Raw genomic sequence first — 25,519 nt, forward strand, 5'->3', positions numbered from 1 at the left:
AGAATCAAGGAACTTCTCTTAGGGCTTGGTATAAGGGGACTACAAACGGTAATGAAAAATACAGATATGAACTCTCTCATAATTAAGAACAATCAATGTTCCGGATCTCGTGTAACAGGTGGATACGTAGCGATCGAATGCTACACTGTGGTGTGAGATAACGCCAGTCCGGTGCGTAAAGCTTCTGATCCGCTTGAGTAAGCGCATTATGAATACAGTATGTAGGATATAACGAGGGTGGATCATCCCTATCTAATGAATGATGGCATCTATCTCTCTCCTTTCTTAAAAGTTCAACGAACATTAGGCACGAAAATTCAGCGCAATAACTTAGAGTTCGACCACTCCGGCATAACAATGGTCATCCATATTATCCCATGCTCTGCCATTCACTATTCATTCACAAAAGCTGGGTAGCATGCGACACCAAGTTTACAAAGCCGTTGAAGTGATAATGATAATTCTGCGGCTAATAAGTTTACAGACTCTTGTAGCTATGAATAATTTGGTCAGGCGCCCAGGTCACTTTCATCGACAATCCCATCTGGTCAAACATACATGTAGAGAACTAAGTCTTTAGCGTTAAGCATGCAGGTAATAGTCATCTTTGTTTAAGGTGTCACCATTTTAGTTTTATGATCCTGCAGGAGACTCTCGTTTATTCCAAACCATGTTGTATGTTGTTCCTTCCCTCCACTCTACTCGACTAGACTAGTCTATCATTGGTGCTTCCACTCAACAAGGGCATATTGCCATATTCCAGGGCACTATCCTTAGTGCGAACTGCGCTGGCTATGTGTGTCGTTGCCGCGGGCCTGACCAGCTTGTCGGGCCTGGGAGTTGTTGCTCTCCGCAACCCTCGCATTGCGAGTAGCGGCAGCTTTTGCGCGGGCTGCAAACGCGGGATCTTTGCCACTTCTGCTCTATCGGTAGTTGAGTAAGGTATCATCAAAGCTGATGGGGCCGGTATGACTTACTTGACTAGCATGGATCCGAGCCGCTGCCTTCGGGGTCATATGTGTCTTTGAGCCAGCCATGGTCTTTGGGCTGTGGGCTATCGGTGGCGTTATGTAGGTAGTTTGACGATCGTAACAAATACTGAAGATTTGCTCCTCCCAGATTGCTAGTTGCTGATTTTACACAAATGTGTGTGCTTCTTTTTTAACTATGGTTAGTTCTTCACTCTTTGTTGGGGTTCCTCGATCGAAAGGTACCCCCTATATATCACAATGAATCGCCATGACTTAGATTTCCTCAGATTGGGATATCAAATCATTGACGGCTGCTGCGTTTTAGATCTCGGGTTATTTATGCAGACTTCCGTTGGGTAAGACTGATCGCTGGCGCCTTTCCATTAGCTCTAGAGCCCGTTGACCAAATAAAAGTTATTTGTTGTCAGGATCCGTGGAGTATTGATGCCCTATCAAGCTCATATATAAGAGCTTCTGGGATTTGAAACATGATTTTCATGTTGTACAGAAACATACATGGCTCGCTCTGGGGTTTGTGCTGAGTCTGTTGTCGCACAAGCCATGCGGCCTACTGCAGAGACTTTTCCAGCTCGGTGGGTTCCCGAGATCTTCTTATTAGGATCGAGCCATTGCTGCCCTGTGATGCAGAGCATGCTGTAGTTCATTCAAGCCAGGCCTCCGGGGAGAACTACCCAACGTCCTGAACGAGTCAATCTGAAACATCTATGTGAACCCAACACTAGTTCTAATCCATACCTCACAGCATAGGCTTCAACAAATGTATACCGAAAGCGTTTGGCTAGGCATATATTTGGGAAAAAGAAAATATCAAAAGACTTTACCCATACAGCTACGTAAGGAACCATATGGTCGGTACAACCTTGGAATACTAGGGAAGTTGTGCTAAATCTGCAAGACTAGTCACCCGAGAACCTTGATGCTCACTATTACAAAGACTGGTTACGTTCTTATTGTTATGCTGATTACACTTATAAATGGCAGTGTAATCACAACTTTTCAATGGTAAAATACTCTCTGAGACATGAAAGCTAGCCATTGGATCAAGTTCATCAATGACAATTACGTGCTTCAAATGACGGTTACCAACTAGATGATTGGTGTTAGTAAGGACACGATCTACCAATAAGGGGGAAGCGGTTACAAGCAGAACATAGTCAAACCCATCAGGGAAGGGGGGGGGGATCATGGGAATACAGTCTTGACAAGTTCAATGTCTTGAATAGCTAGGATATTACCCGCACACAGGCGGGCCAGTTTAACGTTTGTATACCTCTACAATAAGAGGGAAGCTGTTTATAAATTGACATTATAACCAATCGCTGCGCTTCTGCATCTCTGTGATCACTTGTACAAGAGTAGCCAAATTCGAACGAGTTCAGGTAGACATTAGGACTGTACTATGCAAGACTGCCGGCAGACCGCATTTCATGAGTCGTATTACCCGGGCCGATGCACTTCCCATTGACAGTCCTTATATTGCTCACCCAACGGTAATTTCCGGCTCGACTGAATCAGTATTGCTTCTCATTTCCACCACTTATGGAGCACGTTAGTGTGTTCCGTATACTACATCTAGGTACAGTATGGTCCGTCTATTCCCCTCGCCGTACCCTTGTCAATCGAGAACAACTTCCATGCTTTAGACTGAATCCACAGGAGATGCCAAGTTTGCTTCTCGGAGCCAGCCAAGATCTTCCAATATTCCAGGGATTTGGCATCGGGGTGACGTGTTCTGCTTCGTACGGCCCCTTAAGCGTGGCAGCGATGATCCCTGCAACCCGCGAAACGGCCAGATGATTATATAGCCAAAGCCCGAGCGCAAACCCTAGAGCCGCATCCATTTGTTCGGTGGGACCCTTTTATTCTCCGAGAGTGCATTGAAGCTCGTTTCAGAGATTTCTCGGCGCTCCTTTAAGTGTTTTCGTATAAGTTTACCTACTGATATCATAGTCCTTTTCTTCTATTTATCTCATAGTACGTGTATGGAGTCTTTTGACAGGCGGACCCTAGCAACACGCCTTCATGCAGATGATGTGTTCCTGGGATCTATCCATGGTCCTTGAGCCACAACTTTGTTGCGAACTTGCGATTCGCGCAATTGTTAAGCTGCTGCTGCTTTACAGCGACAACCGTGACAGCCCGTATTCTTTGCTTCTCATAGTGATCCAGGATACCCTGAACTTTGAGGGATTGGTGATGATAGATTTTATGAGTGGCTTGCAAATAAGAACAAAAAATCAGGGACGAAATGAACCCTGGAAATGATTTACCTGGATCTTCAGGGTCTGGATCCAACAAGAGTCATGTGATGGGAGTTACTCGCTGCGTAAGATATTGGCTAGATTGACTTTGATCCATAGCTCATCTTATAAGATGTTATATAGAATGTGCTGTTTACCTCAAATTGAACGTTATCAGTTTTCTCCAGGCTCGATACTAAGAGGCCAGTTTATAAAGCTTTTTTCTGTTTCACGGATCTGAAACTCATTGTTAAGAGGCATCTCACCAGTCTTACACAGCATGGAGGGCTATCAGCGTAAACATGACTCTCTATCATCAGAACTCTCTCCGATATCACCATCTGCAACAAGCAGACCCAGGGAACTTGTCCCTCACATCTCCGCCGGCGACAGTCCTACGATGCCTCCTCTTCCGCCATCTGTCAACGACCGGAAAAGATCTCGAGACCGAAATCACGGCTATGCCGATCGCGGACCACAAAGTAAAGGCACAGCATTCCGGAGCGGATATACAACAGACTACGAGGGGCCAATGAGAATTCGCTCAATGCAATCTATGAGATCCCAGCGTCCAAACCGCCCTCGGCATGACGATCGAGACGATTGGAGTGAAGAGGATTATTACAATGAGCGCCGCGAGTACTGGCGCGACCGTGACGATATGCGCAACCATGATAGGTACTCCCATCGTCTCATGCGCGAGAACGATCGCCCTCCTCCAGCGTGGCGTAATCGCCACTTTGCGGACGAAATGGATTCCAACTCTACCATAACACCCTCAAAGCAGTACTTCGAGGAGCAGACACCATCTCCACGCCAGAGACGCATCCAGGACGAGGAATTGGGCTACAGCCCAGGCAATAACCTGGAGTGGAACTCACTCACCAAAGAACAGAAAGCCGAAGTGCTTCGTTTGCCTTGGACTCAGTGGATGCACTCCAACTTCAAGAATCATTTTATTGCCACCCTCGGAGAGTTCATTGGCACAACTCTCTTCCTACTCTTCGCTTTCGCCGGCACTGAAGTAGCCAACATTCAATCTCAGGCAAGCGATTCCGATGCCACTGACAGCAACACAACCACCGGAGGTAACACCGGGTTTGACGTCACCGTACTGCTCTACATTTCGGTGTGCTTCGGTTTTTCGCTCATGGTCAACGTTTGGATATTCTTCCGCATCAGTGGTGGTTTGTTCAACCCAGCTGTTACCTTTGCTATGCTTCTTGTCAAAGCGGTGCCGCCGGTTAGAGCCGCTTGCTTGTTCGTTGCCCAGATCTGCGGTTCACTTCTTGCATCGGTTATCGTTCTTTTCCTTTTCCCAGAGAGCTTTAATGTTCGTACAACCCTTGGTACAGGTGTGAGCAACATCCAGGGTGTTTTCATTGAAGCAATTCTGACAGCTGAGCTGGTATTCACCATTTTCATGCTTGCAAAGGAGAAGCATCGAGCTACCTTCATTGCCCCCGTTGGCATCGGTCTGGCCCTTTTTGTCGCCGAGTTGGTAGGCGTCCAGTTTACAGGAGGAAGTCTCAACCCAGCGAGAAGTTTCGGCCCATGCGTTGTGACTTTGACTTTCGATAAAGAACATTGGATCTATTGGGTCGGACCTCTCATTGGAGCTCTGCTTGCTGTCATCTTTTATCGCTTCATCAAGACGTTGGAGTACGAGGTAAGTCGTTTTCTTCTACAGTACCCCGCTAGGTCATGACTTGCTAATGCGCATTTCAGATGGCCAATCCCGGTGCTGACGGCGACCCGGCCATTGACCCTGTCCATAATCCCGAGAAGAAGGCGGAAGTTCAAAGTGGTCGGAGGATGACAATGCAGTAAGAGATGGCTAGTGTGTTCATGCAAAGAAACAAGATGGCATGGTAACGACGGAATGAGATGGGTAACGACGGAACGAGATGAGTAACGACTGAGGCAGCTGTACAATGCCCATTTATGTCTCCACCCCGCGGTATGAGGGTCACAGTACGGATCCGTAGAGGGAACAGCAACGGAATTAATCATCAAGCTATTTACAGTAGAAGGAATGGTCCGATAATAGAATAGTCAGTCACCGTGTTCTGCATGTACTCTGTTCTGAACTCGCGCAAGTACAGTGTTTAGGTCAGGACCACGCCATTACTCCGAGGACGGTTGGGAGCGGCAAAGAACAGGTTTCCCATGGCATGAATTGGAATTGCTGTCCAGGATATTGGGACAAGCCGACGGGCAGACCGGGGAGTGTTGGGCAAGAACTAACGTCATCGGTACTAGTGCGGGGCAGCCGTTGCCATACCGATCTCGCACCTGCCGTGTCGTGACTGATCGCAATTTTTTGACCAAGTCACCCCGCCATTTCAGGGACTTGTCGACTTCCAAGCCGACATAGTCTTTTGGAAAGAGAAGATCATCAACGATAGCTGTGAGGACTATACTGTGTCGACAAGTATTGCTAGCCAAAATGTCCAACGGCACCACCAACGGAACCGCGAGCACTGGCTCTCCTCAACGATATCTAAGTACTAGAGGAGACGACTACGATGTACGGGCCCCCTGATCGGATGGCAATGCCGCGCCTCTAATATTGACTGCCTCATCCACAGCTTTCCTTCGAGGAGGTCGTCTTGAAGGGTCTCGCTTCCGACGGTGGCCTCTATATTCCAGAGCAGATCCCCAGCGCTAGTCAATGGCAAAGTTGGAAGGACCTCTCATTCCCCGACTTGGCTCTCGAGGTGCTTTCTCTCTACATATCATCCAGTGAGATTCCGAGAGAAGACCTGAAAGGAATCATCGACCGCTCATATTCGACTTTCCGCGCACCCGAAACGACACCGCTCAAGCACCTCCACGACAACCTATACCTGCTAGAGTTGTTCCATGGCCCAACGTTTGCCTTCAAGGATGTTGCCCTGCAATTTTTGGGTAACTTGTTTGAGTACTTCTTGGTGAGGAAGAACGTTGGCAAGACCGGCCGAGGTGAGTCTGCCGAAAGGTATTAGCAGGAGAACAGAACACTTACGACATAGCAGACAGGCATCATCTGTCCGTGGTGGGAGCCACGAGCGGTGACACTGGATCCGCAGCCATCTATGGCCTGCGCGGCAAGAAAGACGTATCCGTCTTCATCCTACACCCCAAGGGTCGTGTAAGCCCCATCCAGGAGGCACAGATGACAACAGTGTTGGACCCAAATGTGCACAATTTGGCAGTGACTGGCACGTTCGACGATTGCCAGGACATTGTCAAGGCCCTATTCGCCGATCCCGATATCAATTCGACACTCAATCTGGGTGCCGTTAACTCCATCAACTGGGCTAGAATCCTCGCACAGATTGTCTACTACTTCCACTCTTACTTCTCCTTGGCCAAGACATCTTCGAATTTCAACATCGGCGACAAGGTTCGCTTTGTGGTACCCACTGGTAACTTTGGTGATATCCTTGCAGGCTACTTTGCCCACAGAATGGGTCTCCCCGTCGACAAGCTCGTAGTAGCAACAAACGAGAACGATATTCTTGACAGGTTTTGGAAGACAGGCAAGTATGAGAAGAAGCCGGCCTACGGTCCTGAAGCAGAGGGTGGCTTAGCCGTAGACGGTGTCAAGGCTCACGAGGACGGCGTCAAGGAGACTCTGAGCCCGGCCATGGATATCCTTGTATCGAGTAACTTTGAGCGTCTGTTGTGGTTCTTGGCATACGGGTTCGCCGAGTCGGCAAAGATGGACGACGAGTGGAACAAGAGGCAGGCAGGCCAGGAGGTCGCATACTGGTTGAAGCAGCTGAAGTCGAGCGGCGGCTTTGGTCCTGTCTACCAGGACGTTCACCAGGCGGCCAAGCGCGACTTTGAAAGTGAGCGAGTGAGCGACTCCCAGACTACTGAAACCATCAAGTCGTACTTCAACAAGATTGGATATGTCCTTGACCCTCACACAGCCGTGGGTGTCGCTGCTTCTATTCGCTCGCTTGAGCGTGCTGGCCAGATACCACACATCTCCCTGTCAACTGCCCATCCTGCCAAATTCGCCGGCGCTGTTGAGATGGCGTTGAAGAACGAGTCGGGCTTCAGCTTCGAGGAGAACGTATTGCCGCCCGAGTTTGTTGGATTAGAGGAGAGGGAGAAGAGAGTGTCAGATGTAGATAACGACTGGAAGGCAGTGCGCGAGCTCGTCAAGAAGCAGGTCGAGGAGGAGCTCCAAGCTGGAGCGCATTAGAGCTTGGTGTGTAAATATTGGAATTTAAGAAACATGGGAGCCCAACAGATGTGGCACCAAGGCAATTATTGCATTACAAATTACCTAACACACTTTATCTTCTTGGTAACATTGATTTCGTGCCCGTAGCCACTGCAGGAGATATCGATCATTAGGTCCACCGTGTTAACCCCAAGTCCAACATTAGCCCTCCGGCCTTCTCCTTTTCGCCAAACTTAACCTCATGCCTTGTCATACATCATTCGCCCTCCCGTCTATGGCAAGCTTTGTACTGGGTAGCTGCGGTCGGGGCTCACAGTCGTCCCGTTGCCCAGCTCGGCGTCCCTGTAGGCAGGGTATGCAATCAGCTTGTTCGCATAGTCGACAACGCTGATGGTAGTGAAGCCCTCGCCGGGGCCGAACTGTCCGCTCCAGCCGCTGATGATGGTGTAGGCACCAAAAGCCGTCGGGCTGCCGTTTGCCTGCGACGCGGGAGCGCTCTCGGTGGCGTTGACGACATATACGGCCGGGATGGCGTCGTCGCTGCCGGTGGAGATGCCGAAGTACCAGACACATGTCGTGTCAGCGGCGTCGCAGGCGCGCTTGACGCCTTGCAGCGTCCATTCCTTGGCTGCGGCAGTAGACACTGCGTACGCGGTGGGTGCAGCCAGAGCCGAGGAGGCGCAGAGGGTGAGGAGGGTGGTAGCGAACTTCATGGTCGTGGTATTAAATCGAAAGGCGAAAAAAGCTTGCGTTTCTTGACGAATAGATTGCTTGGGGCTGGGGTCCGATCACTTATATATGTGGGATTGGTGCCGCTTGCCGTTGTTATCCCTTTCACTTCACCAGGATCTTCATGCTATGTATCCCTTCTGCCGCCCACCTAAGCATTTCGCCCCAAACATGAGAAGCAAGCAATCAAGGAGCAAACAAGCGACATTGCAGAAAAGCGTGCCAGACCGCATTTTGCGGAGTGTAAGTCTAAGTGTGTTTCCTGGTTCCTCGTATCCTCATATCGTTGTAACGCTGCGAGCTCCCGGAAACCAAGACCTGGGTGCTGTCTCGTCGCCTGACCATGCGCGACACCTTCCTAGACTAGGTATCCCAATATATCTAGGGTTACCGTTGCAACTCAAATTGCCCAAAAGATATATCTGAGAGGCATGGAGCTTCGTCATAGGCACGGCAAACGAGGAAGATCAACGCATGCCAAGAATTCGTATTTCCTTTTGCACCTGCAGCCTTCTCCACACCTGCAGTGCTCGTTGGACAGCTGTGTTTGTATACTGGCAACTTTTGAGTTATAATGCACGGGATATAGATTGACAGGACCATCTGCGGGGTCTGCCTTGCAGCTGCGGGATGCATCGGTTGGCTGCATATAGATTCAGTTACCTGTCAGAAATAAGGCACGGTGACAGTCTCTTAACCTCGGTGAAGCACTAGACCTCTGAAACATTGTCATGCGCATAATTTGCAGTAATCATGTTTGTAATCGTCGATGATAGCAGTTTGCGACATGTCTTGGAGTGAAGTTTAACCACTATGCATTGCCTGGCGTGCTTCAGATTGAATGGTGAAGGTCAGCTATCGGCGAGGGAGCAAACAGCGTGGCTGACGGTAGTCGTCGGAAATCAATCCGCATAAACGAGTCGCCTTGTGTTTTTCAAAAATGATAAGCGGGCCTGAGCAGCATTCCTTGCGGATATCCCGATATTTCCAAGTTCTCTTCTGTTCAGCCGTCTACGTTAACCTGGTTCAGTACGGAGATTTTATTGCGTTGTAGTTCGATTGTTGGTGACCGATTGTTTGAGCAAACCGTGACCGGGATCTTGCTTGCAACGACCAAGGATGGATTATCGAAAGAAGTGCGTCGGAATTTTTTGGGCATTCTTCGAGAATCACCAAACCCAGTACTGACGCTCGCTCAGCTCAACTGCAAAGTCGTCGTCGAATGTGAACATAAAGCTGTCGTTATGTCGCCTCCCGCAATGGGAGATATCGCGCTTCAAGAACTTTTCATGATACATATCGAACTCGTAGAGGCAATAGCCGTCAGTTTGCTGGTCCCACTCATGACTGATGGGTATGAAGCCCATCAGCGAACTAGTAAAGCGTTCATTAGGCAGCCAACTCATTGCTACGTCATGATCGAAGGTCTCAACATGTTTCCGGTCAACATATTTATGTACCATAAACCGCAACGTGTACGAAGAACTTCTGTACACCTGGCGGGCATATAAAACATTGTCTCGATGTGGGTGAACGAAGGCCTTAGGAAATGTGTTGACGGCTAGAAGCGCGATGCTAAGATCTGGCAACGCCATTGCGACCAAGGGGCTGCCCATGTCCCAGAAGTATATCTCCTCGTTTGTGATAATGGCGATTCGATTCCCGAACGTGGTACATCGCTCTGGTAGGCTGGGCAGGATCCTTCGTTCAGATCTACCACTTTCGATATTCCACGCAAAAATGTATCGATTCATGGTAGCGACGGCAAGTTGAATGCCGAGTGCTGCCAATTTCATCTCCGGCCCCAAGAGTTTGCCTCCAGGGTGAGAGAGGATCTTTCGTGATCTGTTTCGCAAGTCGTCAATCACAACCGTGTGGGTTTCCCTTTGCCAGGCTATTCGGCCATTGGCATACAATGTCTTCTGATTGAAGGGAAGGTTTGGTGATGCGAACTGGGAGTAGTCCTGCTCGTCAAGCTTGAAATTGCTCTCCGATTCCCAGAGGTAGTTCCCTTCAAACTGCCGAGGCGCTCCTGAGGCAGAACGTTTCATCAGTGACAGCCTTTTCCTAAGGCGATACAAAAACCGTAAACGCAGTTCAGCACGGGTGTTGTCGTTCTGAAGAGCATCTTGTGATACTTTCCAGGTAAGCTGCGGGAAAAGGCGGTCAGCAAGGCTGAAAACTATCCGATCGCTCATGAATGTCGTTTTCCATCCGTGGGACACCGTCAAGCAAGACCATATGTCTCTTTCATTCAAGTAATCCGTAATCAGAATGACTAGCTCCACCGGCAGATTAGGCACAATGTCTTTCTGCAATGTCACGGTGGAGAGCAGTTCTTTGAGGAGGCGAAACTCATTGACATTGAGATGACCACATTGCACGAAGGCACACAGAGCCTCTTTCCGAGCTTGAGGATCAGGCTCGCCTCCGGCCAGAACGAGCCTACCTAAGGCTTGGCTTAGGTGATCCTCCATTTCATCGAAATATCAAAACTACGACTAACAGAAAATTATTAGCTGTTACAACTGAGCCTCTGAATTTGCGGCGTACCATCATATTTGTCGGCAGCCCTGACTGAAGAAAACGGCGTTAAGGGCTTTCCTATTGTGAGACGACGATAGCCAGGCATGGATGTGGCAACTGCGTACACGTCTTTCGCGTTTCGTTCAGTGCGTCCGATGTTGGACGGGGCTCGATATCTGTGATAATGGCCGCGTCCAGTAAGCTGCTAGTCTAAGTCCGATTTGGACGAGAACGTGGGCGATTTGGTTCCCAGCTCCAATCTCGCTAAAAACCCAGTGGGTACGAAACCGTTTCAGTGGAGATCTGCTAGTTGTGCAGTGCATAGTGACGCCCTAGACGTTCCCGAGGTCCGCTGGGATGCGCTAATAAGTGCACCTGAGCAATCTACGACTGCGCTGGCGTGATGGAATGCGGTGTCGAAAGAGCGTCACGAACCCGCTGACCTTGATCAGCAATCTATTGCGGATCAGCCGTCTAGCATCATCTTCTAAATTTGCAATGGCATCGTGAATCCTATATCATTTCCTGTTTTCTTAGTTACAATACCTGGAGCTCCCTAATCATAACCAGATGCCTCTTGTATAACCATCTGCACACGATAAGCCCAGTGTCCTCATCTGCCAGTGGTCCGCCCAACTCGGATCACGATGGCATCGCAATCCGAGTCTGACCAGACGCGAGCACCGTTGTTGCGCTCGTCTTCGGCATCCACACTAGGACCGCTCAGCTCGACGAGCTCCCTTCGCGATGTCTTCCCGAATCCGAAGCGCCGGCGCGACGTTCGAACCTTACAGATCCTATCGTTCGCATCCGCTATCATCTCGTCCTTCTGTGTAGGGACTGTCAGCGTCTTTTCTCTCTACGCGCCTAGGTTTCAACAACGACTGCGATTTACACAGTTTGAGATCAATGCGATAGCGAGCGCTATGAGTATATCTTTATATATTCCAGTACCACTGGTCGGGTACTTGTGCGACCGCGTTGGGCCGGGCCCACTGTCCCTCGTGGCCGCGGTACTGCTTGCAGGTGGCTACGGCACAGCTGCTGCTGTGTATCACAAGGGCGATGTGGCGTTGCGAACCATTGACACATACAACAGCCATGCACTAGTTCCTTACATGGTCGTTGCATTCATCTGCGTAGGCGCCGGCACGGCATGCATGTATCTGACTGGCATCTCTACCTGCGCAAAGAATTTTGGTAAGGGCAAATACCGCGGTCTGATGTTGGCAGCCCCATTGACATCAATCGGGCTGGGTGGCATTCTTGTTCCCCAGTTCGGGAGTCATGTGCTCTACGAAAGACTGCCCAACGGAGGCAGAGGAGAGGTCAATGTGTATCATTTCTTCATCTTCCTATCCATTCTTCTTGCCACAGCCGGCTTATTTGGCGGGTTCGCCTTGCGTGTTATCAATGAGAACGAGCTCATTGATGATGCCGTGGAAGAGCTTGAGAGAAGTGGGTTCCTTGAAGGAAGTGGGATACTTCGGAGATCTACTTCGAGTTATGGGGCTCTTAGCAGTTCGATCGAGGATATGGAAAACGCTGGCATTCTTGATCCATCTAAAGACGACGAAGATGAAAACAACGCACTTCTGAAGAAGCAATGGTTGCTCAATGCTGAAACACGGAAGTTTCTTACAGATCATACTATGTGGTCGCTCGCTGTAGGTTTCTGGTTAATCGTCGGTCCTGGAGAAGCTTTTATCAACAACTTAGGCACGCTTATTGGTACGCTATATTCTCCTGGGTTGCCTGGCAGTGGGACATCGGCAGCGACGCATGTCTCAATTCTCGCCGCAACAAGTACTGCTGCCCGGCTCCTGACAGGATCTTTGAGCGACGTAATATGTCCAAGTCCGCATACTCAACATCCTCAGACGGGCTTGACGTCTTCCGGAACACTGCCTCAGCGAAGGTTCTCTGTTTCACGTATCATCTTGCTTGTTGGTGCTGGAAGTCTTCTCTCAGTCGGCACACTCATACTGGCCTCTGGCATTGTCCAAGGTCACGGAGATCGTTTCTGGCTAGTATCAGGTCTTGTCGGCTTCGGGTACGGCGCTCTCTTCAGTCTCACCCCTATCATTGTTACTATCATTTGGGGAGTAGAGAACTTCGGCACAAATTTCGGCATTGTTGCCGTCTCCCCTGCTATTGGGTCTACAATGTGGGGACTTATTTACTCTGCTGAATATCAGAATGGGGCCAAGAACTCACCTCTACTTGCAGACGGTGCGGAGGATGTCTTTTGCCATGGTAAACAGTGCTACACAGGCACGTTCTGGGCCATGACCGTAAGCGTCTGGATAGGCTGTGCCTTGTTCCTATGGGCTTGGAAGGGTAGAAATGGATGGTCAAAGCGTGGTGTCGTTATATGAGGCCGCACTTGATGCTGTAGTGCTATTTCTGGTGCGTATATAAGTAAGTTTGTGTGTGATCGATAGTCTATTTCTTCCGTTGCCTTTGAGCATTATTATTCTAATCGTTTAAGTAGCTTTGTATTGGGTATGTTAGAGACAAGATCATCTGTGTACATTGACGCAAGTGGAACACGTTCTTACACAAGGATGGAATGCGACAGGAAACAAATGAAAACGATGAAATATACAACAACAGAAAAGCCGCCTAATCCTTATCGAAATCCTCGCGATTAAAGTCGGCACGATGTCATCATAGCATCCCACAACGCAGTTCTTCAATATGATAATACTTTACTCGAGCATGTTATGTGAGCAGATAGGTTGTCGATACTTATCCCACAACCCATTATTGTCCGTAAAGCTGCCGGAATAAGCCGATCGTGTGGCCCGTAGCTTCTATCTCAGGCCTTTCGACGACTGCTACTCTTGGTGGAAAGCTCCAGGGGCTCTGACTTCGTTTGGCTCGCTCTATTTTCCCAAGTCTCAACACCATTCTCTTGAGTGATTGGGATCGCTTGTCATCGTACTCGGCTTCTACTGCAATCAATTGCCTAGTGGATGTTCACATGGAAAACGCCATTGCGGCTGGCACACGGCATGAATAACTGAAGCATGTGAAAATTTATTCTTTTCAAATACAGGAGTGAACTACAGCCACCAAAATGGTGTGGGGGTTCGGAAAATAGTGTCAGCGTACATTGCGGTTTGATACTATGCGGATATTGCGGAGGCGGAGACTCTCCACCATGAAAACGCCAGGCATCATTCTCCCGACCGAACCCTTTTGAGAAGATGTGGCAGTATCTCCGAAAACGAAGACGAGAACGAAGCCGCATTGGAAAGCATGCCATGTCAGCTATGTAAAGTTTTACGGTCACGATGGTAAACAACATAATACTGGGCTGCATTATAAGGTAGCATTTCCCCGCACGGGTATTGAATCTGTCAACCCAAACTGCAAGATGACGGTACTTAACCCCCAACCCACATGAATCTGGGGAATTGTGGGGGATGACTGTGGTTCTGCCGGAGCATTCATTGGCCTGATTCCCACCAGATCAGCGTCGCTTGCCCTTTTTGCATCCCCATCGCCGGTCATCATCCACCAACCAGCACTATCAGAATTGTCGACTATTGTAGCCAAGCCAGACTTATCCAATAGCCTGCACACCATCTTTCTCGTCGAGTGCCAACGATAGCGAGTGATAGTTGCCCGCCGTGCATAGCCACCCGCCCTTTCAGTAACATGATCCTCGAATTAGAACCAACTACTTGCATTAGCATGCAGAAATGCCGTGACCCCACGATAAAGCTGCCTCGGTCGCTAACAGTTTGGTGAGGTCGATGTCTCAGAATTTTCATGTGCCTGAGTCTAAACACGAACGATGAACGAGAGTGAAGATGTACCTGCTTACGCCGAGGCGCTATATCAGCGTACGGGGAAGTGATTTGCCATTCCCTCTAGATGCGAAGCTGTGTAGGACAAACTCAGATCTCACAGGAACAAGGTTTGTAGAAAAGGTGCCGAAATGGGGCAATTCCTGCGGACCAGGCATTTACTCATGGGGTCGCATCCTACGATATGCATACAGGGCATCACAGATCTTGGGACCAGCCGAGGCTGCCCCGATGCAAACAACTTCGCAGCATTTCTCCTTAGTTGGCAGTGGATGCCAGACCTGACCGCCTCAAAGCCATACTTCCAAGTAAAGCTATAAGATGAGCAGATGTTCCGTATCCACAATACACTCGTCCTGATGGATAGGCCGGCAGACAATAGTCTCAACTTGAGTTGCCCCGTTCTCTTCTCCTACTCAAGCTCTGACAGCCAAGCTTCTAGACAAAAAGTCTTCCTCCGAGCTGTCTTAAGAATCTGTTTTCTTTTGGCAGAATGAAGTCGTTCGTCTCTCACTTCGTCGCCGCCATTGCGTTGGCCGGCGTTGGCCTCGGTCTCCCAGCACCGGCGCCAGCACCTACGCTGGTACCAGAGCCTGATAAGACTGAACGAGATGCTTTGATCAAGACAACTGTCGCCATTCCTGCAGGCACAGTCGTTGGATCGGTCGGTCTTGTCGAAAACTTTGGCGGCATTCCCTTCGCCAAGCCACCTGTCGGATCTCTGAGGTTAAAGCCACCGGTAAGGCTGACCTCGTCGTTTGGCACCATTGATGCGACCGGTTCGGGACCATCGTGCCCCCAAATGTTCTTCTCAACAGACGACAGTGAGCTATTAACATCAGTTCTGGGGAACCTGCTGAATACTCCGCTCTTCCAGACTGTCACAGGTCAAACGGAGGATTGTTTGACAATAAGAGTTCAAAGGCCTGTTGGTACAAAAGCCAATGCCAAGCTTCCTGTCTTACTGTACATCTTTGGAGGTGGCTTCGAGCTGGGAAGTCCTCAGATGTACGATGGTACTGGCCTACTGCTCAACGGCATAGTCATGGGCAAGCCATTCATCTTTGTCACGGTCAACTACAGGGTTGGCGGTTTCGGATTTTTGCCTGGAAAGGAAATTCTTGCCGATGGATCCGCCAATCTGGGACTTCTCGATCAAAGGATGGGACTGGAATGGGTTGCTGATAATATTGCTGCCTTCGGTGGTGATCCTGCCAAGGTCACTATCTGGGGAGAAAGTGCTGGTGCCATCAGCGTCTTTGACCAGATGGCCTTGTACGATGGAGATAATACGTACAATGGAAAGCCTCTCTTCAGGGGTGGCATCATGAACAGCGGCAGCGTAGTCCCGGCCGACTTTGTGGACTGCGACAGGTGTCAAGGTGTCTATGATACAGTGGTTGAAAATGCCAATTGCGCAGGGGCTACGGACACGCTCGAGTGTCTTCGCGAGGCTGACTATGATACGTTCCTCAAAGCCACGAACAGCGTTCCTGGCATCCTAAGTTACACCTCCGTTGCCTTGTCATATGTTCCTCGACCGGACGGCAAGGTATTGACTGCGAGCCCTGATATCTTGGTATCGAGTGGAAAGTACGCAGCAGTTCCCATGATCATAGGAGATCAGGAAGATGAAGGCACACTCTTCGCCTTGTTCCAGCCAAACATTACAACCACGGACGAGTTAGTCGACTATCTTCTCACAGTGTTCTTCCGGGATGCGACAGAGGCAGAAATCCGCGGCCTCGTCGCCACATACCCGGACAACATCACGATGGGTAGTCCCTTCAATACCGGCATCTTGAACAGCGCCTATCCACAGTTTAAACGCCTTGCCGCGATCCTTGGAGACTTGGTGTTCACGCTGAGCCGTCGTATCTTCCTGAAGGGAACCAATGCGATGAACCCTGACGTCCCCTCGTGGTCGTACCTCTCGAGCTACGATTATGGCACGCCGATTCTGGGTACCTTCCATGGCTCTGATATCCTACAAGTCTTCTACGGCATCTTGCCTAATTATGCGAGTGCCGCCTTTGCGAGTTACTACATATCCTTTCTTTACAACCTGGATCCTAACAATGGCAGTGGAATCCTGCCAGACTGGCCACAATGGAGTGAAAAGCAGCAGTTGATGCAATTCTCAAATATTGCTAGCTGGGTTACAAATGATGATTTCAGAAGTGAAAGCTACGAATACATTGCGGACAATATTGATGTGCTTTATATCTAGGGTTGGGGATTGAGCTTGAGCCATGGCGAGTGAGGCGAGGATTGGTCGGTCGAGAGTTATGGAAACTACCTTTCACCACGAATCTACCACTGTGTTGAGTTAAGGCGAGCTCTACCAGGTAACGATGAAACTCATCACAGGCTTGAAGGATGGTGGTGGGCATGGTGAGGCTATTGCATCTTTGCTAATGTGCAAAATCTATACTACACTAATGATTGATTGTATGAACTCTTCTTGAAAGACCCTGCCCAGTCTGGCCACACACACCTGATTAATCGTATCGCTTTGACTCATGGTTGCCTTGCGATAGTCTCAACTTGTGTGTAGAGTATGTGGCAAGCCCAGGAAGATACGACTCATAAGGTTGTCGCCACAGTTGTTATCATTTTTACAAGGGGCACCTATTCTGCAGCATGAGTATGTCTTTCACATGTGGGCTGTTAGGTTAATTGACTTGCCAGTACAATGATTAGCCTAGCTAAAGTCTTGTGGGAGGCAACATCGGCTGGAGAGACAAGCCAAGCTATCCGAGCAGTCGGTATTAGTCCTGCATGAAGCCCCTGTTGCTCCATTAGCCGATGCTGATTCGCTTCCAGGGACGGACTCCATGGAAGACTCACCAGCACAATGTCCTTGCCAAGAACAGTTGCCGCCGCCACTCGTAGCCTGGGGCTTCACCCGAGCGATCAGCCTCACATACTGGTCATGAATGGAAGCAGTGAAGTCCTCTTTCGATGCAGCGTTCCACTGGGCTTCATCCTTCCACGGAACGGCATTACCGATGGTCAGCTCGCCCATGGCTAGGGTTGCCTCGCCGGTGAAAGAGGCGTCGCGCTCTCCGCCGTTGGTGTCGCCTCAGATTCAACAGGTCTGTGTGTGGTACCTAGGGGTTAAGCGATGGACGTTGGGCAACGAAGTATTGCATTACGAGGAGTGAGGATCGAATTCGATGGTGCTCGCCGGCGTGTCCGGAGTAATGGCCACGACGATACTCAGCGGCAGTACGCCGTAATTTCTCGGGTCGAAGGGTACATTGTGCGGCTGGGTACCCGAGTTACCAAAGACGACGTACGGGTGCACGAACGTGTTTAGATCTGTGATCCCAAGGATCTGATACGCCTGAGCATAGTCGTGCAGGCAGCCATGCTCTGATCCGAAGGGTTAGTTCCACAACGCTCGTTGTCAGGTGCCAGGGATTTTCCGTCGCAGTCCATAGCCATGTTGGCAAATTTGCCGTTCTTGCCTTGAATGTAGATAATGTTCCAGTCGTTTTGCTGGTCGCCGCAGTAGCACCAATCTGCAGATCGATGCGATCAGTCTTGTTACACATATCAAATTGGGGTTCTAAGTTGGGATGAAAGGTGTAAAAAAAGCCAAAGAACCCGAGTCTTGCCGGGTAGACCTCCATCGCATCTCTAGTTTGATACGGCTGTTGCATTACTCTTGTGCTTTTTGCACTGTTGTAGAAAGTCTTGATGTTAGCTGGAACGTCAATGGCTGCCAAGCCCACAGCAAGTAATACTTAAAATGCAAATCTAAAATAACGACACATTGTAAACCATTGATCGTGATTATGATAGATCCAATCGGATGATCTTTGCAAAGGTGGCAAGCTCAGCCACTCAAGGTGTTTATATATCCAAGCTATTTAGCATGTCTTAGGAATGAGTGAGCCAATTCAGGTGCTGTGCTCTTCACATTCTCATTTTGAAAATTGAGTGTGCAACGCAATGCCGGACCTTCGAGACATGGTCCATTTGTGATACACGTGCTTGACGTGAAGCAAAGCTCTAAAGGCCTCCTTGACCTACTGTTCAGCCGACGTGGGCTGGCAGCAGGCATAGGCTAGTCTAGATCATGAGAGAGTCCTGAGACCTGTGTTCCAGCATCAATAGGCACCTGCCAACCGAAGCACACAAAGTCTCAGAGTGCCTCACTACTACCACACTTGGTGGTGCTCACAATTCACTTCTCAAGCTGCTCCAAAAGCTACTCATGCTTTCGTCTTCGGCCTCGACAGGTTCAACCGCACGGATTTTGTAGTTATTATACTATGTCACACATGGTCTACAATCTAATGATGCAAGTGGAATCATCTTGTCTTCACACGACGTCGGAGTAACTTACTTGAATCCATACCATTTGTGGACGCTATAGATCAAGAGCGCTACGTTTACATCCGAACGTAGTTCCCACAGTATTCCCCTAGCAATTATCTTGCTATCTGATATCAACCGCAGACCTCTATGATACCCGAGCCAAAAGTCTAGGTGTACTAAAGGTCTGCTCCAAGTGGGAACATACAGATCATCCCAAGTCCTACAACTTCAAAATACATATTTGTTATCCAAGAACCACAGAACTCATTATGGACTTAATCAGAAACAGATAGTGCAGCTAGAATCATATTTCCGGCTATTTTAGAACCCAGGCATCCGGGACGTACAATCGGCATTAAACAGACAACAACCAAAGAGGCAAAGCAACTCGCACATGCCCATCTATAAATATCTTCCAGGGACTTCCCCCGGTGTCCTTCAACTTTCAAGGTCGCCTTAGCTTCCAGAAACGTTCACAAATGTCGATATCGCGGTCATCACACCGCCGGTCAAGGCCTTCTACGAGAGTGCGTTTGTGAAAGGCGATTAACGGACGGCGGACCAGCACCGAAACGCAAAGGGGAAGAAGCGGTAGTGGATACGAAGCAGGCCCCAGTGCTTCAATCTGGGGATCGTGCTGGTGGACTTGGCGTTGGAGAGGCCTCTCGATTCTCTGAGGCCACATGTGAAAGAGCCACTCCACAACGATGAAATAAGTTTACTGGTGGATTACGAAATCGCCGTCCAGCACTTTGAACGGGTCGAACAGAGAAGCCGAACTGCTGTATGGACTAGCTGTGCGACGCTGCATCAAGTGCAAATTCATGTCCCTTGGCTTGAGTCTAGAGGATGAAGATTTTCGACATGAAGTTTTGTGGCAAAGCCGTCGTGCTGCTCGAGGAGAATGCCAAGGCCATGGGATCATAGTGAGAATCTTCAGCATCACAATTAAGCATAGCATGAATAGCAAAAGTTTGAGACGAGCATAAAATTTCATCCGAACCGCGTACGCACACATTTCAAAGTATCCCTCGAGTACACGCCTATGGGACACGACCAGTTCACAGGAGCCAATACATGGGCTGGATACCAATTCAATGCGTTTGGAAGTAGTGACTGTACTTAAATGATGATGCCACTATCAGAACTCCTTTGAGTATGCCAGTCTATAGCGGATATGTTTTCCGCCCGCTAACACAGACTACATCCCTTATGCTTTGCCCCTTCCAGTGTTGTGACAATTGGTTTCTTATAATCATTCCACCACACTATATCTGGCTTGGGCAGACTAGTATTTGCAAATGATGCTATGAGAGCCGACCTGTACAGGCGGCAGGAAATTCCAAGACCGTCCGAACCGCCTGCAACGAGATGCTGCATTCAAAGAAACCACAACGCCTCCTATGTTTAATTATAGCCTGCCCACCCTGGGATATCACCGTGTCCACATGTCTCATCCCATCGTCATCTCATTCAAATATATAAACAATTTCGCTTAAACCTTCATGACCTTCCAACTGACCCAGAACTACATCTGCTGTGTTGTCCATCCACACGTACACTAGAGAGGAGTTGATTTGAATAGAAATAAAATAATGTTGTGTTCCCTGTCTGAAATGGAAATGAAGACAACAATGCAGTCTCAGCTCGTGCTGTCTTGGTTGATATACCAAAGCCTCTTGCAAACCAATCTAGAGGGGTGCGTGCGCAACGATTGCATGCTTATCTTAGATTTTTAATGCCTGAAAAGTTGTTGAGAAACGTCCGAAACAGATGCCGTTGTAAATGCACAAGCAAAAAAAAAAAAAAAAAAAAAGGCCGACCCATATGCATTGCCATTCTCCAATACTGCCAAAGGAAACGAGCTGAGAAATAGTGTTATATGATAGTTGAGGTAGAGTGATGAAGCCACGAGCTCAATCGCTGTGGACCACAATCTTCTTGGCTGTCTCGGTGCTGCCAACGCTCGTTTGTGTGTCCCTGCGTCTCGCACTGGTCGCAATTCTACTAAAAGGCTGGCTGGTGGGATCTCTGATTGGTCCTTTTCTTTTTGTCTTTGCCATGACAAGACCTTCGTCGCTATCGCTACTGTCGTCATCCTCGACAGCTCGTGATGAGTACATGGACGAAGAATTATGACTGCGCAGCGATGCAGCAAGGTGGAGCTGAACTGCACTGTCTTCACTCTCCAAAGCCTCGAGTGGGAATCCCGTGATTGGTTCTTTATCAAAAGCGGGAGGTGTGAGTGAGTCGGCAGTCTCGATCAGAGATGGTGGATCAACGGAGCCTGGCCGCTGAAGAAAATCGCCCTCGGCATCAGCAGAGACCGAGCTGGCGCCGCTCAAGAGAGCAGGCAGCGATGGATCCGATCGGAAAACCTGCGAGTTCTCTCTGGCACCCTTGCCCATGCTGACAGGGCTTGCCACTTCACTGGGGCTCGTCATCGGTGTTGCAATATTCCCAGTCGATGAACTAGCAGTGATGACGGTTCCAGTAGTATCTCGTCGTGACGGCGGCGGAGGCTTCTCATTGAACACCTCGTCATCCGGTGATGGTGGGCACGGTACCTCCGAAGGATGTTCCTCACCATGAGATGTCACCAGCTCCCGTCGCTTGGCTTGCCCCTCGTCTTCACGATTTTGGCGGCGCTGCATCTTCTCGTGTGCTCGAGCAAAGGACTCCGGTGTCGATGAATGATACATTCTCGGTGGTGGAGTTTTAGCGTCCATCATCATGACTTGTTGGCTTGTTAGGTATCGGTCGCCCGCGGACGCCCAAGACGACTGCCTCTCGTGATGGCTTGTAGAGAGGATGCTAGGTTCGTAGGAAGGCTCGGCGTATTGGTAGGTTCTGACAGCTCTGGGTGAAAAGAACATGGGCGATGGTAGAGGGTCGTTGTCACTCGTCTGAATGTTATCGACAAGACCAAGAGCCGTAGGCCTCCGAGGTGGCAGTTCCACGTTTCCGGGTGCAACCGCGGTGCTTAAGGCAACTTTAGCCTCTGCGCGCTTGTCGGCACTAGCAAACAGACCTCTATCAACAGAACGTGATCGCGAACCATCGTCAAGAGTGTTTGTGTCACGGGCCTTTCGGAGGGACGCCAATGCATCATCCAGGAAAGTGGAATCGGCAGTAGGCGTTGCAGGCGTTGCAGGCGTCGGATGCGGTATGGGTGGGGCATGAGTCAGAGCCAGGAAAGCGTTGGTTATGGAACGCGTGCGCAGGTGACTTTGCTGATGGGCGGCTTTGCTGGACGATGTCGACATTCTCGAAGGCGACCGATACGGGAGATCTGATTCTATGTTAAAATCGATGGCAGATCTGCTAGTACGGCCGCTGAGGTCTCCTCCTACCAACATCGATTGCGTTTGTCCGTCTGAGACGCTGGCGTTTACTGGTGATTCTTGGGGGCTGGCTGTCACACTTTGCGCGAGAGGATGTTCGCCAACGGTGAAATAATCATCGGGGCGAATACTCTTACGACGAACATCTCGAAGATGTAGGTGAGATGAAGCAGTTACCACGCTCTCACCAGATAAGCTGTTAGTGCTGCTGTTAGCTCTTCGTCTAGACTGAATATCTACTTTCTCTGACGGCCGATGAGTAGTAAACTTTCCCACGGCTTTCTTCGCTGCAGACCGAACCCTTTCCAAAAAGGTAAGAGGTACGACAGCGTGTCCGATTTCTTTCTCATCGACCTGGATCTTGCGTCCCGAGGCTCGTCGCGACGGATCGGTATCATCAAGCCACGCCACGACATTGGGGATGCCTTGGGTGACCCAAGGATGACGCTTGACATCGCGCAGTCGAATCCGTTGCTCGGGATTCTTGGTGAGCATCCTGCGCAGCAGGTCAAGCAGGTTCTCATCTAGTGGCTCGTAGATGAGTTCGTCGTCTCCACGATAACCAGCAGCACTACCAGGTCGCGTGTAAAGTGATTGGGTAGATGGGTTGGTTTGGGGGTCGACAGGCTTAAGGCGCTGACGAGGAATGAGGACCTCATCTTTCGCAATCTTTCTAAACATGTGGAACTCGTCCTCAGCCATGAAAGGAATACGGGCATATATGAGACAGTAGAGAGTAACGCCCAAGGACCATACGTCGATGAGTTCGGAGATTTTAGGTTGTTGCCCTTCGTCTATATCGGTGTAACAGAGCTCGGGAGCGAAAAAGGCTGGGGTTCCCACTGTCTTGGCAAGCTCAAGGTCATTATCGAAATCGCGAGCCTCGGACTCGGATACGAACTCGTCCAGCTCACCGTCCCGAATAGGACGGCCGAAATAGGAGACACCGAAATCGGCGATCTTGACTCTATGATCCCGAGTCCACAGAAGATTCGCTGGCTTGATATCGCGATGAACGATGCCCTCATAGTGGAGATATTCTAGTCCCAAGACGGTGTCACGAAAAGTGAAGCGAGCGCTCTCGATAGTGAAACATGGTACAAAGGAGAAGTCCTCGGCGAAAGCGTCGGCACCAGTTCTGTCAAGGTCGATGGATGACATGTGGGAGATTATGGAATCAGCCATGCTAGGTGACCTCCCCCGAAGCATGGCGTCTTCTGGGCTGAATATGGCAGTGTCGAGAGCGGACGAAGAGCCTGCGTGGGGCAGCGTCGGTCCGGGTGTCTCTAGATCACTCGAGTATTCGCCGGCCATTGATGCAATATCCGACTCGGAAGGGTGTGGTGTCCCTGCTCGCGAACGGCCATTGGTAGACGAAGGTCGTGATGTTGCTCTTGACCATTCCTGTTGCCCATTTTGGCGCATCTCTAGCTGTTGAAACAGAGACCGACCGTCCTTTGACATGGAGCGTGGAAGGGAGCCTGGCTCGTCCTCATCGGCGGCCCCATACTCAATGCTCCAGAAATCGTCCGGTTTCCTGCTTTGTTTCTGTTGCATCTTGGCCCTCTTGACTTCCTTGATCGCTCGCTTCTTGTCCATAAGACCGACATATGCTTCGCCTTCCTCGGTGTCCACCTCGCCACGCATCTCCATCTCGATACGACGACGCTCAACGGCACATATCCATGGTAGTCCTTTCTTGCGCCAAACGACCTCGCCCAGTTCGACATGCTCGAGAACCATGTAGATCTTCTTAAGTTCGGGGTCGTCAATGATCTCCAGTAGGGCCACAACGTTGGGGTGTCTGATCTTTTTCAAGATGGCGATTTCCTTCTTGGTCTTGTCCTCCTGCGACATGGCAGTGAGTTTGCCCAGCCGCCGTTTCTTAGAGAAGCGGGCGACGATCTTAATGGCAACGTTTTCGCCATTTTCGAGATTGCGGGCTAGTTTGACCTTCCCGTGCACACCGCGGCCGAGTTCTTCTATGACTTCGTACTGGTTGATGATCTTGCGGCCTGTCATGAGGTCTCGGTCGACGAGGGCCTTGTCAGTCCTGTGACATGGTGTGTTAATAGGAGCGTTACTAGTGAGAATGATGCCCAGGGGTTTACTTACTCCCGCACTTTGTGGCTCTGCAGCGGATGAAGGTAGGGACTGGTAATGTTCCCTGGGGCGGGTGTCGTCGCTTCGGAGGCGGAGATGCCATAGAGAGCCATGTGAGGCCGTGGGTTGGAAGGGCTGAAGAGCCCCGGTGAGGATAACGGGGTGCTATTGGCAGTCCGGGAAAAGAAGTGATGGTGCGGGGTGATGTCGGTATGGAGGCGGTGAGGTTGGTGATGTGCTTTGTCCGGATCCATATTGGTCGCTGAAGACTTGAGGATTATCTCTCACAAGAGGTGCTGTCTTCATTCTGAGAAATCACAGGTCCATGCTGGTGTCGAACGAGTGGGAAGGAATGAGGCGGGGCGATTCGGAGTTGGGCCAATTCAGCGGGCCATTGCGCAGCGAGCAAAATTGTGTGAGAGCAGGTTTTGCTTTTGAAGTCGAAATTGTTGAGATTTGGCAGGAAAAGATCAGCCACCGGGTGTAGAGGTCGAGGTAAGGTGAAAAATTCGTGTCGTCGATGGTCGGAGTGGATGGTTGGAGAGGTTGAATACAATGCAATACGGAAAGAAACGAAACCGGGGAGGTGTGACGAAAGAAGAGCAACAGAGCGAAAGATTCCCACTGGATTCTTGCGTTGTGGTGCGTTGTGATAGCGGTAGCGGTAGCGGTAGCTGTAGCGGGTGGAGAAAGACCAAGACTTGGACTCCAGCACCTACTTACCACAGCGCACCTACTACAACACGTACATACATACATGCATGCATGCGTACCTACCATAATATGTCGATGTCTATTGTGTATTTCCACTGTATGTCTACGGGATCCATACAGTAGTACTTCCGCTATCTACTACCCAACCATATCTCACGGAAGTACAGGTTGGCGGGTGGATCAAATACAGGCCCAGTACTCCAAGCATGTAGGTAATAATTGATGATCACCGAGGTTGACGTCTCCAGTTGCTTGCGCTTGCGCTTGCCCAGCACCCAGGTGCAGGGCAGCGCGCAGTGGAAGTACCAAGAGAGGAGTACCGAGCAAGTACTTGTGCTCAATCCCATCCGTGAGCAGGTACTTGGAATACTTTGGCCGCGCTTTAGTGGGCACCCGGCTCTTCTTGGGTGCATCTACTATGTAAGAACCCACACCCACCCAACCCAACGAATCGTTTCGGTATGGGCCACTGGGCTTCGGGCTACAGGCTACAGGCTACAGTCCCTGTACCGGAAAGTCTAGGGCAAATGTTGCTGTGGAACCG

At 49.9% G+C, this 25,519-nt stretch overlaps 7 protein-coding genes across 7 annotated transcripts; 4 read left to right on the plus strand and 3 right to left on the minus strand.

Moving 5' to 3' along the window:
• The first annotated feature begins 3,336 nt into the window (after positions 1–3,336).
• On the plus strand, positions 3,337–5,363 carry BKA67DRAFT_551752 (aquaporin-like protein). Its single transcript, XM_046101774.1, has one exon. The coding sequence runs from the start codon at positions 3,513–3,515 to the stop codon at positions 4,938–4,940; it is 1,428 nt and encodes a 475-aa protein (XP_045960608.1). The 5' UTR covers positions 3,337–3,512; the 3' UTR covers positions 4,941–5,363.
• Positions 5,364–5,567: 204 nt separating this feature from the next.
• On the plus strand, positions 5,568–7,516 carry BKA67DRAFT_551753 (threonine synthase). The gene is made up of 3 exons (XM_046101775.1): positions 5,568–5,762; positions 5,824–6,196; positions 6,250–7,516. Exons 1-3 carry the CDS (start codon positions 5,682–5,684, stop codon positions 7,428–7,430), a joined length of 1,635 nt encoding a protein of 544 aa, XP_045960609.1. The 5' UTR covers positions 5,568–5,681; the 3' UTR covers positions 7,431–7,516.
• Positions 7,517–7,557: 41 nt separating this feature from the next.
• On the minus strand, positions 7,558–8,327 carry BKA67DRAFT_153941 (uncharacterized protein). Its single transcript, XM_046095122.1, has one exon. The coding sequence runs from the start codon at positions 8,123–8,125 to the stop codon at positions 7,685–7,687; it is 441 nt and encodes a 146-aa protein (XP_045960610.1). The 5' UTR covers positions 8,126–8,327; the 3' UTR covers positions 7,558–7,684.
• A 716-nt stretch (positions 8,328–9,043) lies between these two features.
• Positions 9,044–10,992, minus strand: BKA67DRAFT_153956 (uncharacterized protein). The gene is made up of 2 exons (XM_046095124.1): positions 10,695–10,992; positions 9,044–10,642 (listed from the first exon to the last, which is right to left on the minus strand). The coding sequence occupies exon 2, from the start codon at positions 10,616–10,618 to the stop codon at positions 9,311–9,313; it is 1,308 nt and encodes a 435-aa protein (XP_045960611.1). The 5' UTR covers positions 10,619–10,642; positions 10,695–10,992; the 3' UTR covers positions 9,044–9,310.
• On the plus strand, positions 10,993–13,341 carry BKA67DRAFT_153955 (putative transporter MCH1). The gene has a single exon (XM_046095123.1). The coding sequence runs from the start codon at positions 11,315–11,317 to the stop codon at positions 13,043–13,045; it is 1,731 nt and encodes a 576-aa protein (XP_045960612.1). The 5' UTR covers positions 10,993–11,314; the 3' UTR covers positions 13,046–13,341.
• Positions 13,342–14,978: 1,637 nt separating this feature from the next.
• Positions 14,979–16,715, plus strand: BKA67DRAFT_513877 (Alpha/Beta hydrolase protein; the record flags this gene model as incomplete). Its single annotated transcript, XM_046097608.1, has 1 exon — positions 14,979–16,715. One exon carries the CDS (start codon positions 14,979–14,981, stop codon positions 16,713–16,715), a length of 1,737 nt encoding a protein of 578 aa, XP_045960613.1.
• Positions 16,716–20,630: 3,915 nt separating this feature from the next.
• Positions 20,631–24,955, minus strand: BKA67DRAFT_551764 (uncharacterized protein). Its single transcript, XM_046101776.1, has 2 exons — positions 24,274–24,955; positions 20,631–24,211 (listed from the first exon to the last, which is right to left on the minus strand). The coding sequence occupies exons 1-2, from the start codon at positions 24,513–24,515 to the stop codon at positions 20,731–20,733; spliced, it is 3,723 nt and encodes a 1,240-aa protein (XP_045960614.1). The 5' UTR covers positions 24,516–24,955; the 3' UTR covers positions 20,631–20,730.
• Between the last annotated feature and the right edge of the window lie 564 nt (positions 24,956–25,519).

Source organism: Truncatella angustata (genome assembly GCF_020726525.1).
Source record: "Truncatella angustata strain MPI-SDFR-AT-0073 chromosome Unknown BKA67scaffold_2, whole genome shotgun sequence".
Classification (NCBI taxonomy): domain Eukaryota; kingdom Fungi; phylum Ascomycota; class Sordariomycetes; order Amphisphaeriales; family Sporocadaceae; genus Truncatella; species Truncatella angustata.

Coding starts and splice junctions, on each gene's coding strand:
- BKA67DRAFT_551752 (XM_046101774.1), top strand. CDS start 3,513: ATGGAGGGCTATCAGCGTAAACATGACTCTCTATCATCAGAACTCTCT.
- BKA67DRAFT_551753 (XM_046101775.1), top strand. CDS start 5,682: ATGTCCAACGGCACCACCAACGGAACCGCGAGCACTGGCTCTCCTCAA. Junction 5,763..5,823: donor CTAGAGGAGACGACTACGAT/GTACGGGCCCCC, acceptor CCTCATCCACAG/CTTTCCTTCGAGGAGGTCGT. Junction 6,197..6,249: donor CGTTGGCAAGACCGGCCGAG/GTGAGTCTGCCG, acceptor ACGACATAGCAG/ACAGGCATCATCTGTCCGTG.
- BKA67DRAFT_153941 (XM_046095122.1), bottom strand. CDS start 8,125: ATGAAGTTCGCTACCACCCTCCTCACCCTCTGCGCCTCCTCGGCTCTG.
- BKA67DRAFT_153956 (XM_046095124.1), bottom strand. CDS start 10,618: ATGGAGGATCACCTAAGCCAAGCCTTAGGTAGGCTCGTTCTGGCCGGA.
- BKA67DRAFT_153955 (XM_046095123.1), top strand. CDS start 11,315: ATGGCATCGCAATCCGAGTCTGACCAGACGCGAGCACCGTTGTTGCGC.
- BKA67DRAFT_551764 (XM_046101776.1), bottom strand. CDS start 24,515: ATGGATCCGGACAAAGCACATCACCAACCTCACCGCCTCCATACCGAC. Junction 24,212..24,273: donor CAGAGCCACAAAGTGCGGGA/GTAAGTAAACCC, acceptor ACCATGTCACAG/GACTGACAAGGCCCTCGTCG.